Source organism: Ranitomeya variabilis, chromosome 7 (genome assembly GCF_051348905.1).
Source record: "Ranitomeya variabilis isolate aRanVar5 chromosome 7, aRanVar5.hap1, whole genome shotgun sequence".
Taxonomy (NCBI): domain Eukaryota; kingdom Metazoa; phylum Chordata; class Amphibia; order Anura; family Dendrobatidae; genus Ranitomeya; species Ranitomeya variabilis.
The window spans coordinates 175,466,272-175,480,452 of NC_135238.1; the positions used below are offsets into that span (position 1 = coordinate 175,466,272).

Genomic DNA, 14,181 nt, shown 5'->3' on the forward strand with positions numbered 1-14,181 from the left:
AGCCGACTCTCTCCTTAAAAGAGCGTGGGAATCTTGTGCGGGAGCCCTAAAACCGGCTGTGTCAGCTACATGCACCGCTAGGTCCATGCTAGTCTGGCTAAATGACTTGGAAGAAGGACTTAAAAACGGTCTCTCTAGAGACAAGTTGAGAGCCTCTATACCTTTAATTAGGGGTGCTACAGCCTTCCTGGCAGACTCATCTGCTGACTCAATACGATTAGCGGCCAAGTCGGCGGGGCTGACTAATGCAGCACGTAGAGCCCTGTGGCTTAAGGGCTGGAAAGGCGATCCCCAGACAAAATCCAAATTGTGTGGTCTTCCATGTCAGGGTGAGTACCTATTTGGTACTAAGCTGGACGAGATCCTGACTAAAGCAGGGGAGAGGAAAAAGGGCTTCCCTAATAATAATTACCTTCCATCTTATAGGAGGGCGTTCCGAAAGCCCATGTTTAACAAGAGGAAGGATTTCAAGAGCCAAGATCGCTGGGCCACTAGAGACACCAGACAGAGAGGAGCACTTTTTGGGAAGCGCCCTTACAAAACTGAGGAAAAACCCCGTTAGAACAGATCTGCCTGTCGGAGGTAGATTGTCTTCCTTCTCAGATCAATGGCAGAAAATAACCTCGAACATTTGGGCAAATAGTATCATCACCTTCGGCCTAAAATTAAAATTTTCCCGAGTCCCGCCGGACTCATTTCTATTGACTTCTTTAAAAACCCAGTTACAGCAGGAGGCTTTGGAGCAGGAGGTATTGAACCTTCTAGCCAAAGGGGTTTTGGTGGAAGTTCCATTTCTTCAGCAAAAAAAGGGGTTCTATTCCCCTCTATTTTTAATCCCAAAGCCAGATGGATCTTTTAGAACCATATTGAACCTTAAAAAATTGAACACCTTTTTGCAGAATCAAACCTTTAAAATGGAGTCTATCCGATCCACCATAAAACTGTTGTCTCCCCATTGTTTTATGACGGTACTCGACCTAAAAGATGCGTATTACCATCTGCCAATTTTTATAGAACATCAACAATATCTCCGCGTGGCGATTGTGTTGAATGGACGTATACGACACTTTCAGTATACAGCAATGCCCTTTGGACTATCAATAGCTCCAAGGGTATTCACTAAGTTAATGTCGGAAGTAATGTCATACCTAAGAGTAAAAGATACCCTCATAATTCCGTACCTTGATGATCTTTTAGTGGTAGGAAGCTCCCCGTCACAATGTCACCAACGATTGTGTAATATGGTCTCGTCCCTGCAGAGGCTAGGGTGGTTGGTGAATTGGGAAAAGTCTAGACTTCTTCCAACTACTCGACAAACATTCTTGGGGATTATAATAGACTCCATAAGCCAAAAATGTTTTTTACCACAATCCAAGCAATTGACAATAAGAAATAAGGTACAGTCGGTAATAGATAAACCTCTAATATCTTTAAGACAAGGCATGTCCCTCCTTGGCTCCTTCACGTCATGTATCCCAGCAGTACCATGGGCCCAATTTCATTCAAGGTGTTTACAATATGCAATTTTACATGAGGAAATAAAATTACAAGGTCATCTAGACGGTAAAATTTCCCTTTCTGAAGATGTAATTAAATCCCTATCCTGGTGGCTAGAACCAGATCACTTGGTTAGTGGGGTCCCCTGGGTAGTTAAACCTTCAAACACAATATTCACGGATGCCAGTCCTAGTGGTTGGGGAGCACATATGAGAGATCAGGTAGCCCAAGGTCTATGGTCGGTTACGGAGTCAGACGACTCGTCTAATATAAGAGAGCTGAAAGCTATCCATCACGCTCTTTGTGAATTCCTTCCGCAGCTACACGGAACACATACAAGGATTCTGTCAGACAACATGACATCAGTAGCGTATATCAATCATCAAGGAGGAACAAGATCAGGAACACTCATGTCTATAGCCGAAGACATCCTAACTATAGCCGAGAAACATCTACTGTCTCTATCAGCACTACATGTCAGAGGAGTGAACAATTCAAAAGCGGACTTCCTCAGTCGCCATACCCTCCACCAAGGGGAGTGGGTTTTAAATCATCGAATCTTCAAAATGATAACCGTAAAATGGGGCTTACCAGAGGTAGATCTCTTCGCTACAAGAGACAACAGGCAATTAAAAAAGTTCGCTTCAATGTTCCAATCCGACAAACCCGATTTTCTCGATGCTCTCCAGGTACCCTGGACATTTCAGAAAGCGTATGCCTTTCCTCCTCTGATACTTCTACCAACAGTAATCAGGAAGATAAGAGAGGACAAAGCCAATATAATCCTGATTGCCCCATTTTGGCCAAAGAGACCATGGTTCTCCCTGCTCAGAGCTATGTCCATCTCAGATCCATGGATTCTCCCAGAGGATCAGGATCTTCTTTTCCAGGGGCCATTCAACCACCCTCATGTGAAGGGTCTACGGTTGACAGCCTGGAATTTGAGAGGCAATTGCTGAAATTAAGGGGTTTCTCTGATCAAGTAATTAATACTCTATTATTAAGTAGGAAAAGATCCACTACTTCTATATATGTAAGAGTATGGAGGAAGTTTCTAAGTCTTTATCCATTGGCCTTGTCAAACGAAATTCCTATACTTAACATTTTAGAATTTCTCCAGAAAGGACGTGACTTAGGTCTTTCAGTTAATACCTTAAAAGTACAAGTCTCTGCTCTAGGGGCATTGTATAGTCACAATGTAGCGGGTGATAGGTGGATAACTAGATTTATTTCAGCCTGCCAGAGGTCAGAACCAGTTCAGATTCCCCGCATACCGCCTTGGGATGTTAATCTAGTCCTTGAGGCCTTGACAGGTCACCCATTTGAGCCACTACACTCAGCTCACATTAAACACGTTACTCTCAAAACTACTCTTCTTGTCGCATTAGTATCGGCAAGAAGGGTAAGTGACATACAGGCACTATCAGTAGATCCTCCTTTTCTGTCAATATTTCCAGATAGAATCGTCCTGAAAACAGACCCTTCCTACCTACCTAAGAGATGTACTAAATTTCATAGATCTCAAGAAATTCTTCTTCCTACTTTTTATGATAATCCTACAAATCAGGAAGAGGAGAAATACCATACCTTAGATGTGAAAAGGGCTGTAATGACTTACTTAGACAGGACTAGCGCCTGGAGGAAGAGCAGGGCTCTCTTTGTTTCCTTCCAGGGTCAAAGGAAAGGAGCTGGTGTTACAAAAGGCACATTATCTCGATGGATTCGGGAGGCGATATACCTGGCCTATTCATCTAAAGGGGAAGATCCACCCGAGACTGTAAAGGCACACTCAACCCGGGCAATAGCATCATCCTGGGCAGAGCGAGCAGAGGTTCCAATAGAACTCATATGTAAGGCCGCAACCTGGTCTTCGCCTATTACTTTCTATAGTCACTATAGATTAGATCTATCTGCTTCCACTGATTTGTGTTTCGGTAGATCAGTTCTTAACACGATAATCCCCCCCAAATAGCTGTCTCTGAAAGTCTCTCAGTGGGTGCTGTCGTGGCGAAGAGAAAACACCGGATTACGTACCGGTAATGCTCTTTTATAGAGCCACGACAGCACCCCTTCACTTCCCTCCCTTATATATTAGTTTGCATATGAGCACTGATAAGGGTGATTGGTTCTTGTAAATATACGTGATTAAGTCAAAGATGAAATGTTAATATAGAATGACCTACTAAAACTTGTGGGCGGTTCCTCGCAATCTCTGTAACCCAAACTGTGGGAGCGAGGGGGACCGCCCCTTTTATCTCTCCGTAGGGTTTCCTGTTCCTAGGGGCGGATCCCCTCTCTCAGTGGGTGCTGTCGTGGCTCTATAAAAGAGCATTACCGGTACGTAATCCGGTGTTTTTTTCCTCTTTTAATATTATTATTCTGGTAGAACCACCAACCACCACAAGATTTCAGCCGGTTGCTACTCTAATAGACTAGAAGGAAGTTATCACACATCAATAGCAGACTCCCATTAATCCTTTTCATAGCCCTCCTTTACAGATGGTGTCCGTTATATCATATGCATGGACCTCACAATGCTATACATAATAAAACAGAATAAAAGTGTATCCATTGTACCTTTAATGTTTCCCTTAGCTGGGTCACCTCGTCCCTGAGGGCATCTCGCTCACTCCGAACCGGATCAAAAAACTCTTTTTGTCTCTCCAGAGCCTGCACTTCCAGGGTTCAGAAAGAAAGAAAATGCAAGATGATATTGAAAAAGGTAAAAACACAAATGTGAACATTTGCATGAAAAACAGTCCCACATATTCTTCCATATTTGATAATATTATGTACACTTGAGGATTTAATTCAACTTGATTAATTGGAATATTCAGGCCCACATACACATTAAAGCCAAATGCAATGATTTCTGTGGAATCCGCCCAATGTGTGATATGTTCGAGGACCCCCAATGTTCTCCGTCAGCTGATGTTGAGGAGGTAATGAGCGTGCAGTTGTAATACAAATGCCCCTCCATCTGTTCTCCTGCTGGATATGCTGTTGCTAAATCAGCCCGGCCATGGATTACTCTGCTCTCCACATAGGGAACACATAAATGAGTATTCATGTGTATGGGGAATGTAGAAAGAAATAGATTCCTCCCCCAGCTATCTAAATTGGCTGTACACATGAGAAAACTGTTGACCGATCTCTCCCGATTCCCCCCTATACATGAATGCTTGGCTCAGCAGAATGTTTAAGAGCTTTCGACATGGAGAGAGGAGAAAGCCTCTGCCAGACTCTTCTTGCCGCTTACCTTTCCTGAAAGCAAACGGATGAGGCATTAAAATGCCAACTGTGAAGTCCTGCTGTCCCCACAACATTATCTGACAAGGGACATCCCCAGATGAGATGGTCGAAAAATCTCACCGACTTTCTGCTAATGTTTAAAGTGCATCAAGGGTTCATCTAAAGCACATTGACATTTGGTGTTTGGTTAAAGTCATTCTATTGTTTTCTGTTATCAGCTAGTTCTGGCAAGATAGCGGCTTTCTGTATTGTTCCTCAATGGTGTAACGGTCAGGAAGTCCTGACAAATGTCTATTCCTGTGATCCCCGCTTTATATCACACTGGTTTTATGAATACATATATATTAAGAGCTTTTAATAAGCTATGCAATTTAAATTAAGCATCCATTAAACTTTGATATTATTGGAATTTACCAAATATATATATAACCCCCATAAAAATGTGTCGTATCCATTTTTTTGGAATGAAATGTACATTTTTTGCACAAAGCCATATATTATGTTGGTGTGAGCACAGTATTTAGACCGTGTTCATATGAAGGCTAGATTCTTTCTACTTTTGGGAGCTCATTAACCATCAAGTAAATTCCCTGTTCTTGTGTCAGCCGCTTAGCTCCTAATAGCTAACAGACACCCTAAACAAGGAATCGTACCCCTATTTTTTTATCCTTCCACTCTATGGTTTCCTTGAGGTCACAGATCTCACGGTCACCGATTTCTTGTTTCTGTTGCAGTTGGCGAATTTCCTAATGGTTGGCAAAGGGCAGCAAAGAAAGAAAAAAAAGACAGAATATTCAAGAAAAAGTAAAAAAAAAGTCAGGACTGGCAAGAAAGAGAAGAAACAGGAATCAGCAACAGAGCAAAGAGGCTAAAACTCCATCCATCTACAACTGTTCATGATATTCACTAGGCAATAACTCAAAGCTTTCTTATTCTGTAACGCTAAATTACAGTTTTTTCTTAAAGGCAAATAAAGCTTAATGAGAAGAGCAATAAAACCTGAGCTATTTTAACCAATTAATTCCAACAGTCCTTCCTCACCGTCATCAGAGCTTCTCTTTGCTCCAAAGCCTCTTTCATCTCTGAGAGTTGAAAACGAAGGACACCCTGCTCGTGTTTCTGCCGCTCACACTCCTGACGAGAAAACAAGCGGCATTAAACACACAGAAACCCCAAAATGTGCAAATTTACCCTTGTAATTACATGTAACCTCAGCAGAGTTACTATAGGGAAATCATTTCATCATTTGTGCACAATATACAATTCACGAATCTGAGATTAGGGCAATGTCTGGGACACGTAAAAGAAGAAGCAGAAATGAAGGCGAGTGCTCGAAAAACAATGACTAATGGCATTAGGTCATTCTAACGAAATCTGCATCTGCTTATACACAATAGTGTATGATGCAACCATTCATTGTTCATGTGCTGTGATCCCCACAAAACCTCCTTAGCTTCAGTCTCATCCGCCCCTCATAACTTCTCCAGGATTTCGTCTGTGACATGTTGGGGTACAGAGGTCCAGAGTATGGGGGATGCAGACTTTCCACCACTTCCTAGCTTAGGCTTCATGGGAGACCAGAATTATACAATAAGCTGCAATACTACCGCATCTCAGTGGATTGCATAAGGGATCAAGTGATCACATGTTCAACTCCCCTAAGGCAACTTAAAAATAAAAAATAAATGTAAGAAATATTAAAAAAGATAGTGTAAAAAAAAAATAAATGAATCACAAATATAGAAGTTTCAATCACCCTTCTATACCAAAACATAAATTGTGAAATCTATAAAAATAAAATATTTGGTGTCACTGTATGTGTAATCGTCCAAACTAGAAAAAAAAATTCTAACATTTACACTATACAGCCAGAAAGGAAAAAAAACAGATTTGCTGTTTTTTGGGCCACATCCTCTGTCTAAAGTGCTATGAATAATATTGAAGCTTTCCCTGCTAACATACCATCAGAGAGCTTTATCAACAAGAAACTAAAAAAGCTGCTTACTTTGCCGAACGTATTTGTTTCAGTAAAGTAAGCATCGTAAACACAAAAAAAAAAAAATGGCAGAATTGCTGTTTTTACTCCCCAATTCCTTTTTTTTTTATACATTATATAGCAAAATTAATGGTGCATTTAAAAACTACAAATAGTCCTGCAAAAAAAAATTAAAAAAAATAACAAGCCCTCATAAGGCTATATCAATAGAGAAATAACACATTTCTTGGAAAAAGGCAATGAAAAAAAACAAAGCAAAAAAAAGGAAGATAAATAAGAATATTGATAGATTTTAAGCAAACCAGGTACTTGCTTAAGACTGTATACAGTACTGTGCCACCTTCATTGACCATTTCATCACCTATGGCTTGAAAATCAGCTTGTTTGCTACTTGTCTTGGTAGCCCGATCACCTGGTCCTTGTGACAGCTCCCGTATTAAAGGGGTTTTCGGTCAAGGACTACTAAAGTAGGCTCCACAACTCACTTTCTGTTTATCGTCATACTGACGCCTGGATTCTGCCACTTCTTCCTCCATCTCCAGCAGAACCTCCCGGAGAGTGTCCACTTGATATTGCAAGGATGTTTTCTCATTGTCTAGCTGGGCATTTGTCACCATAGACCGTTTATACTTCTCCTCCACTTCTGCCAAGGAGTCCTAAAAGGCAATAGAAATATTAATAACAGAAATAATAACAGCAAAATGTTTAAAATCCAAAAATAAAAATTTGCGCTATTAGTGAAAAAAAAAAAATTAGTAGTCCAGGAATATTAGATGAAGGTTTAATAGCTCTGCTTAGCAGCACACCATATGTCTGTTATGCCCCTGGGAAAGATTAGTGTCACACAGAGCAGTACCTTCATCTCCTTCAGCCCTTGCATGTATTTGCCTTCTACATCCTCAATCTGCTCCTTTAACTCACTGATCTCCTGACAGAGGGACACAGAATGCATAGGAATAAAGCAGCAGATAAAACAAAGATGGAAACAATCTAGAAGAAAGCACAGGTCTGGTATGATGTAGCATTCCTGCTGGGGATTAGACAGAACGTCACATGTATATTCAACCAGTGGCAGAAAGATTAGCAGATTGGGGGCAAGACCGCTGTGCACAGCTGGGAGAGAGCTCAGCCCCTACAGAAGACCTACATAGTCCAGGCGCTCCCTAATCCAGAATGACATCAGGACAAAACGACAACGCTCCAAATACTCAGAACCTAAATACTCCCAACCTATAACACTTACTGCTGTTACAAAGACTTCAGGAAGAAAGGAATATTATTTCTGACCAAGGCATTCAGAGTACTGATTTATGCAAAACTAGACATACAAACTTAATTAGAAAGAAACTATGGCGAAAACCATTACGTATATAGCTGCAAAAAGACAAAAAACAAATCAAGAAAGCACTCCCAAGGGACTATCACAATAAAGGATAAAATAATTAAGCAATTTTGTGATTAGGACCCTATACCAAAAGCTACTTATTTCTTCTTTAAAACCTACAAGAGAAAAAGTAAGCAAAAACCCTGATGTAACCAAGTAAAAAAGCAAAAGTGCATTTAAATAACAGAGTTTTTAGTAATACTGTTTTTGTTCAAAAAATAGCACAAAAGCCATCCCACTAGAATAATGGCCTCTCTCACCCATCTAGTGATAGTCTGTTTTGAGGCTTTAAAGGGCCACTGTCACCCCCCTCCAGCCGTTATAAACTAAAAGAGCCACCTTGTGCAGCAGTAATGCTGCATTCTAACAAGGTGGCTCTTTTAGTTTTTGGTTCAAGTATTCCCAAAATAAAGTGCTTTGAAACTTAGCCAAAATACCTGTCTTTAGCCAGGGAGGCGGGTCCTCACTCCCCAGCTTCAACCGCTACTCTGCCGTCACTCCAATCTTCAGTGGCTTTCGGCGCCACCCCCTCCGCGCTTTTTTCTCTTCAAAACCGGCGCCTGCGCTGTGTTTAAGCTCTGGCCGTGTGACGTCCCAGCCAGGCTTGCAGACTGCGCCTGTGCGGGCATTGCGGCCACCCACCTTGGGAATCCCAGCCCCGCATTGTGTTATGCATTATGCACAGTGCGGGGCTAGGATTCCTGGGCATGCACACTGCGTGTGTCAGCCTGTCACCCAGGTCCCCCGCCTTACAGCATCTGTATACTGTATTCAGCTGATCGTGCCTCCTCATACAGTATACAGTACAGTATACAGTACAGTATACAGACGCTGTAAGGCGGGGGACCTGGGTGACAGGCTGACACACGCAGTGTGCATGCCCAGGAATCCTAGCCCCGCACTGTGCATAATGCATAACAGAGTGCGGAGCTGGGATTCCCAAGGTGGGTGGCCGCAATGCCCGCACAGGCGCAGTCAACAAGCCTGGCTGGGACATCACACGGCCAGAGCTTACACACAGCGCAGGCGCCGGTTTTGAAGAGAAAAAAGCGCGGAGGGGGTGGCGCCGAAAGCCACTGAAGATTGGAGTGACGGCAGAGTAGCGGTTGAAGCTGGGGAGTGAGGACCCGCCTCCCTGGCTAAAGACAGGTATTTTGGCTAAGTTTCAAAGCACTTTATTTTGGGAATACTTGAACCAAAAACTAAAAGAGCCACCTTGTTAGAATGCAGCATTACTGCTGCACAAGGTGGCTCTTTTAGTTTATAACGGCTGGAGGGGGTGACAGTGGCCCTTTAAGGCCCTTCCTTGACCCCTGGAACGAAACAAATAAACCCCTCTGTTTCCTCCAGGATTTTGTCATCTCTAAATACTGTAGGATACATCTCCTGACATCTAGGCAATGGAGTCTCTCCTCTTTCTTGTTACTAGGATTGGGACAGAAAGAGGGTAGGGTTATATCCTGAGCCCTATGGAATCTCGATATCACTTTGGGGAGATATGCCGGATCTAATTTTAATACAACCCATGGGTTGAGAGAGGCCATTATTCTAGCGTATAGTAGTCCAGGCAGGGTTGTTCCACAGGGTCTGAAAGCCCACTCCACGAGGGCCATGGCGACATCGTGGGCAGAGAGAGCAGATGCTACCATCGACCAAATCTGTAAGGCGGCCACTTGGTCCTCTCCGTCTACATTTTTTAAACATTATAGGCTAGACCTCTCTGCTACCTCTGATCTCACATTTGGGAGAAGAGTGTTACAAGCAGTGATCCCTCCCTAAAGAGAATATAAATCTCTGTAACTCTCTCGTGGTGTCGTCATGTATGATGGAAAAACACAGGTATTACATACCTGGTAATGTGTTTTTTCATGAGACATGAAGGCACCCTTATATTCCCACCATTTTTGATCACGTCATTAGTTGGGTGCATTATTTAGCATTATTTGTATTATACACTCCCTGGGGAATCGGTGAATAGAACCGTATAGGATGTATTATTTATGTGTACACTAACCAGCGGAGTTCCTCTCGTACTCAGTAAACAACTGATGTGGAGAGAAGAGCCGCCCCTTTTATCTTGAAGGTTTCCTGTCCTTGATGGGCAGATCCCCTCTCGTGGTGCCATCATGTATGATGGAAAAACAGTATTACTAAAAACTCTGTTATTTAAATGCACTTTTGCTTTTTTACTTAGTTACATCAGGGGTTTTGCTTACCTTTTCTCTTGTTGGTTTTAATGTTTTGTGGCCAATGTGAACATGCGTTTAACTTCTGCATGTGTACCAACTCAAGTTAAGCTCAATTTTTTTTTTTTTATTTCTTCGTTGCATGTTTAATGTTATGTGCACACTAAGTGTTTGCATCAAATAGTTAGTGGTTTTTTTGTATGTGTTTTTTTTTAAATTAATTTGAATGGGTGAAAAACAGCACAAAACGCTGAAAGAATTGACATGCTGCAGATCTGAAGATGCTTCAAATTGCAAAAAAAAAAAGCAGCCTGTGTATGAGACTTCAGAAATGTCATTCACTTTGCTTCTAAACTAATATAAAGCAGTTTTTTCCAGGAAACAAAAACGCGGTAAACATGTGAACAAGCCTTAGGCCATGTTCAGTATTTGGTCAGTATTTTACATTAGTATTTGTACACTAAAGCCAGGAGAGGAACAGAGGAAAAGTATAATGGAAACAGGTCACCACTTCTGCATTTTTCACCCACTCCTGGCTAATTTTGGCTTATAAATACTGATGTAAAATACTGACCAAACACTGATGGTGTGAACGCGGCCTTAAGGTATGCTATGATTTCATAAAAGCAGCACAAGAAAAAAAAAAATGAAGAACCCACAAGTAAACATGTGACTCCTCACTGCCTGGAGCTCCTATGTGGTAGAAGAAAAAAAAAAAAATCAGAGTTCTGATACACCCAAGACAGATCACGGATTTGCCCGTGATATATGGTCAGTTCACTTTCAAGTGCTGGAACATTAGTAATCAAAAGAAAAAATGGGCAGCAAAGCTCAGAGAAGAGACGGCATCTATTTGCCTTTTTTGTGGTATGCGTAGTGAAGGCTGGATGCTGTATCCAGCTTTGCTTTAAGACAATCCGTCAGCAGGTTTCTTCTTTATAATTGGAAAAACAGCATAACGTACAGCAAGAAAGCCCGATTCCATCTATGTACTTACTTACTGGGCTGCTTGCTGTGGTTTTTTAAAATCAGTTTTCTTTGCTGCAGATCTATTATTATTTATTATATTTTGCTTATATAGCACCATCATATTCCACCACGCTTTACAATCATTATCACCGCTGTCCCCACAAGGAATTTACAGTATGTTATTGGAGTGTGGGAGGAAACCGGAGAACCTGGAGAAAACCACGCAAACATGGGGAGAACATACAAACTCCTTGCAGATGATGCGCTTGGTGGAATTTTAACCCAGGACAAAGCAACAGTGCTAACCACTGAGCCACCATGCTGCCCACCAGTTCTCTCAATGCCGAGCTGTATATAGCCCCGGCCACACCACTGATTGTCAGCTTTCTGAGTACACTGTACTGACACCAAGCTGCCAATCAGTGGTGGGGGGCGGGGTTACAATGATTAGGCTGACTGCCCGGCACTACTTTAGATGTAGTCCTGTAGTAATAATCTCCTGCTGATAAAATACTAATTGTATTGAAACAGCAACACACAGCTTAGTAAGTGATACGTCTCTGTAATCAGGGCCTTGTGCCCTATACTATGCTACCCTTAGATACCAAAACCCTGCTGACAGATTCCCTTATTTTAAGTTAACAAGCCTGCAAAAAACAAACTTTTGTCCATCATACGGGTTCAGCTGCCATTACTGCGTCTAATGCAACAATTCAACAAAGTAAACAAACTTGCATAGTGTAACAAAATATGTGTCCTACAAAGGGAGCAGGTGTCTTGGGCTTTCACAGACAAGTTATGGGTAACTTGAGATTTTAAAAAGAAAAGGATTGAAGGAAGACAGGAAGAAAGAACAAACACAAGCAGGTTCTAGAACAAATGGACAATACAGGAAAGTTTCTTTCGCGCCACAATGGTGGTAAATATTGCTTTACACATAGTGGAGTCCAACCCTTCTACAGTAACTATACATAGCGCAGTATCATGTCTTCAAGGTATGACCTTACAATGAGAGATATAGCGAATAGACGGATGATTCTGCTGTGTTTGCACACTCACCTTTATTTCTCGAATTGACGCCTCTGTATCAACAGATATGGAGGTGTCTCCGCTTCCTCTACGAGAGGATGACCCACCCAAAGAAGCAAGAGTCGCTGCAGATAATCCGGAGACAGGCCGGCCGCCCTGGAACAGAAGGTAAGAGAAAGCGGTAATGTAATTCTTCAAAGCTCTTACAAAACGTTACAATACAGTATTATGCAATAAAATGCCTGAAGGAGTCTTACATTTTTCGTACAGTCTTTACAAATTTGTGGGAAGAAGGAATACAGCCAAATTAGTATAATATACTCATTAGAAGTTCTGCGCTGTTTTTTCATTAATGAAAGCCATGTCCCCTAATTAAGCTGAGCCTTCTACAGTATCTAATTCTTAGGCCTCATTCACACATCAGATCTTTCTGTGTACGAGAAAAATGAATCAATTATTCTGATCAGACTCTGATCCACGTGTGGTTCGTGTTTCTCGTACATGGAGAAAAAATAATGAAAAAATATTCTCCACCTACGCCTTTCTGACAGTCCATAAAAATCGGACTGCATTTGGATGTCATCCTAGTGCAGCCCGATTTTTTCCAGACCCATTGGCTGGTATTGCCAATTTTCATCCAACTCTTGGATCAAAATCGAACATATCTCCACTATTTTTCACAAACCTTTCAGTCCGCAAAAAATCATGGACATGCGTTTAGGCCCCACAGACTCTCTCAGGTACCAGAGCCATCCATGAAAAACACACATAGTACTCAGAGAAAACTACATACAAAAGGTTTACGTACTAGGAGCAAAAATAAATAAATACCTTCTCTGCAAAGTCTTTGTCAGACCTTTCTTCAACCTGTAATGTTGAAAAATAAAAGAAGTTAAACTCTGCACACAAAGGTATCAATCCTGGGTGCATTAGTTCAGCAGTAACAAACCTCTACCGTTAAAGATGGAGCCTGTTCTGAATATAATAATTTTCATCAAGGAATTTTCCACTAGTGGCTTAGTAATCCACACAAATGCTGTAAGCGTTAGAAGTTCTATAGAGGAACAAGCAACAGCCACACAACGCATTTCATGCCCACACACACACACACACGCACTCTGCCGCCGGAAGGAGCAGACACATCTTCAGGACGACTTTGTGAATGGACACTGGAACTGGCGGACCCACCGCGAAATAAAGGAGGGCTTGTGGGGTCTGAAGACTGATTAAAGAGCAAACGTTTAATGTTGTGTGATATCAAAATCGTTAATCTTCAGAGACGGAACTATAAATACATACAGCAACTTGAGTATCCCAGGACTTTTATGGTTCAGCCCTTACATGTGATATTTAGGATTTTAATATTTTATATTAATAAAATTTTATATTAATGATAATTATGCGAACAAAATGAAACAAAAAAATTAAGAAAATTAATATTTCATAACCTAATGGGGTATATTTATCAAAACTGTAATTCTTGGATGGGGCAAACAGACTAAACAGTCTTAAAATGCTACAAATTTATCACGGTTGTTCATGTAGTTTGCGTCGTTTTAAGCCTGACTAGTTAAGTTTACCCAACCTATTCATTGTCTTATAACAATCTGAAACGAGAGGAACTGCTTACCATGTGCCTTGTAGGCAGGGACCAGACAACAGGGCTCAGTGCATGGACATGGATTGTCCACAGCAAAAGATAATACAGAAACAAATAGTCCATCACTAAGGGATTATAAGTCCTTGTAACTTCATTCATATGTTCATAAAAACTTCATGTCGGCCAATATAACATGTGCACAAAACGACAACGCATTTCAGGAGAACAGTAGCCCTAGATATGCTGTGAACAAAGGATACTGTAAGCC

General features: G+C 41.5%; 1 protein-coding gene across 29 annotated transcripts in view; it reads right to left on the reverse strand.

Annotated features, from left to right (window-relative positions):
- The window catches only part of LRRFIP1 (LRR binding FLII interacting protein 1), a 127,806-nt gene that overhangs the window by 31,596 nt on the left and 82,029 nt on the right, over positions 1-14,181 (reverse strand). For 20 of the 29 annotated variants that reach the window (XM_077272327.1, XM_077272325.1, XM_077272321.1 and 17 more), the window contains 7 exons: positions 13,145-13,180; positions 12,344-12,469; positions 7,602-7,673; positions 7,231-7,401; positions 5,791-5,883; positions 5,403-5,495; positions 4,075-4,167 (listed from right to left, as the gene is read on the reverse strand). In XM_077272327.1, coding sequence (XP_077128442.1) covers positions 4,075-4,167; positions 5,403-5,495; positions 5,791-5,883; positions 7,231-7,401; positions 7,602-7,673; positions 12,344-12,469; positions 13,145-13,180 — 684 coding nt within the window. The remainder of the gene's footprint in view (positions 1-4,074; positions 4,168-5,402; positions 5,496-5,790; positions 5,884-7,230; positions 7,402-7,601; positions 7,674-12,343; positions 12,470-13,144; positions 13,181-14,181) is intronic. The other 9 variants (XM_077272332.1, XM_077272329.1, XM_077272330.1 and 6 more) reach the window with 3 other exon arrangements.